This window comes from Ascaphus truei, chromosome 7 (genome assembly GCF_040206685.1).
Source record: "Ascaphus truei isolate aAscTru1 chromosome 7, aAscTru1.hap1, whole genome shotgun sequence".
NCBI classification, from domain to species: domain Eukaryota; kingdom Metazoa; phylum Chordata; class Amphibia; order Anura; family Ascaphidae; genus Ascaphus; species Ascaphus truei.
The window spans coordinates 7,356,071-7,358,660 of record NC_134489.1 but is presented as its reverse complement, the minus strand read 5'-3'; the positions used below and the strand labels follow the sequence as shown (position 1 = coordinate 7,358,660).

The following is a 2,590-nucleotide window of genomic DNA, read 5'->3' as shown; positions in this document are numbered from 1 at the left end:
AAGGAAGGACACTTGGGTCCCCCTACAGGGAGCTGCAATGTCATGCTCTGATGCAATCGGAGCTTCTTATTGGCCCATGGAAGTGAGACTTTAATTGGGCCACATTTATTTCCAAAAAGAAAGCAGAAACACTGGCACAAAAAAAATATGAATGACTTGAAAACCAGGAAATTTCCGGAGCAGTTCAGGTCCATGTAACATTCTGGGTTTCATTTTGAGTAGGAAGGAATTGCTCCTTTAGGATTTTTACCAACACAAGATGCTGTACGTTTAACCTGTGTAATAATCTCAGCCAACGGAGACGGGTACTGTTTTTTTTTACACTGCTTGTGGTAAGGAAAGTGATTGTAAACATCATCTAGTATCCACTCCCCTGCACATTTTGCCTAACATTTAGTCCAACAGCCTCTCCAACCCTCATGGTGGTGGACTTCCAACACCAGTCTTGGGGCCCCTCAAATGCTGGCCATCTTTTTCGATTAATCAAGTTGAATCTCTGAAAGGTAAACTGATTCATGCTTCTACTTTGTCTCTGATAGACGTTCCCTCACTTCAATGCTTGAAGATAAGGATATATCCTTCACTGATAGGAGAGACATTTTTTCATATGTTGATGAATATAAATAAGAACTGTTTTAATCTTTACTTTACCTTTACCTTACTGAAACTACATATTGTTTACATTTAATCATGTACATACACTATATGGAATAAAATAAGACATTCAAATATTAAAATGGTAAAAAGGTTTTAACAGGCAATCATTTTCTGGGACAATTGTGTTAAACATGTTAGTGAAACATCATGTGGCAATGAGTTCTGCATTCACTGTTTTGATACCAGACCCGTTTGTCTCAGACACTTCCCTCTCAATTTCCATATAGCCTGTTTTACTTCTTTATTCCTCAGACTGTAAATCACAGGATTTAGCATCGGAATAAGGGATGCGTACAACACAGCAAACACCTTGTCCTGTTCGATGGAATAGGCGGACTTGGGTCTCATGTACATACTGAGGATGATCCCAAAGAACAGGATGACAACTGTGAGGTGGGATGAGCAGGTAGAGAAGGCTTTGCTCTTCCCCTTATTGGAGCGGATCTTCAGGATGGTGGAAATAATGAAGACATAAGTTATCAGGATGAAAACTAAGGGAACAAATCCAAACAACACCCCAGATACTTGTATAACCAACTCTACCCTCTGCGTTCCACTGCAGGACAACTTGAGCAGTGGTTTGAGGTCACAAAACAAATGGTTAATAACATTGGATCTGCAAAACGAAAAGTGAGATATTAATCCAAAAAAGATCAGTGACTCCAGAAGACCAAGGAACCACGAAGCTACTGCCAGCTTGGCACAAAACCTCACATTCATGAGATTTGGGTAGCGCAGTGGATGGCAGATGGCCACGCATCGATCATACGCCATGACAGCAAGGAGGAAATACTCAGCTACTACACATATGACAAAGAAAAACATTTGAGTGATGCATCCCATGTAGGTGATAGATTGGTTCCCTGTTAAGCAGATGTCTAAGAATTTGGGAAGAATTGCTGTTGTGAAGGTTATATCTAGGAGGGAAAGGTTACATAGGAAGAAGTACATCGGGGTGTGGAGATGAGGATCACTGTATATAACTGTGATAATCATTAGGTTACCAGTCAACGCCACCAAGTAGACTAGGAGAAATATAATGAATAGAGTGAGCTGCAAATCTGGCCACTCATAAAATCCCAGGAGAATAAATGTTGTAGGTCCTGTCGCATTCCCAAATTCCATCACAGTTCTGTGATAAGAAAGAAGTAAAAGATTGTTAGAGATAGCCCCTATGGTGGAAGAAAATGTGGTATCATGGCAGTAAAAACTGTGCTGAGATTATGGAACAGAATCTGACACGGTAATACAAGAATTCAGCTTCCTGTTTTGCTCTGTGCTACAGGCAATGGGATATGCTCTATGCTGCAGGGAGGGAGTAATGATCTGTGCTGCAGGGAGTGGGGGATGCTCTGTACCACAGGGAGTGAGTCAGTGTGTGCGGGATGTTCTGCAGAGAGTGGGGGTTGCAAGTACTGCAGGGAGTGAAGAAACTGGGCTTCAGAGAGTGGGTAATGCTGTGTGTTGCAGGGAGTGGGTGATGTGCTGCAGGGAGTGGGTGACACTATGTATTCCATGGAGTGAGGGATATTCTGCAGGGAGAGGGGAATGGTCTGCCACAGGAAGTGTGAGATGAGCTGTTGTGCAGTGAGTGGGTGTTGCTCTGTGCACCAAGGAGTGTGGGATGCTGTGTGCTGCAGGTAGTGAGTGACACTGTGTATTGCATGGAGTGGGTTATATTCTGCAGGTAGTGAAGAATGGTCTGCAGCGGGAGAGTGAGATTCACTGTGATGCAGGGAGTGGGTGTTGCTTTGTGCTGCAGTGAGTGTGTGATGTTCTGCAGGGAGTGGGAGATGCTCTACTGAAGGGCGTGAGTAACCCAATGAGTAATGCTCTGTGCTGAAGGGTAGAGTAGTGGATGCCCTGTTGGAAGTGGGGATGCCCTGGGCTGCAGGCAGTGGCTGATGTTCTGCATTGAGTGGGTGATGTTCTG

At 43.8% G+C, this 2,590-nt stretch overlaps 1 protein-coding gene across 1 annotated transcript; it reads right to left on the bottom strand.

Moving 5' to 3' along the window:
• Nucleotides 1-825: 825 nt before the first annotated feature.
• Nucleotides 826-1,782, bottom strand: LOC142498610 (olfactory receptor 5B21-like). Its single transcript, XM_075606815.1, has one exon. It carries the CDS (start codon nt 1,780-1,782, stop codon nt 826-828), a length of 957 nt encoding a protein of 318 aa, XP_075462930.1.
• Nucleotides 1,783-2,590: the final 808 nt, after the last annotated feature.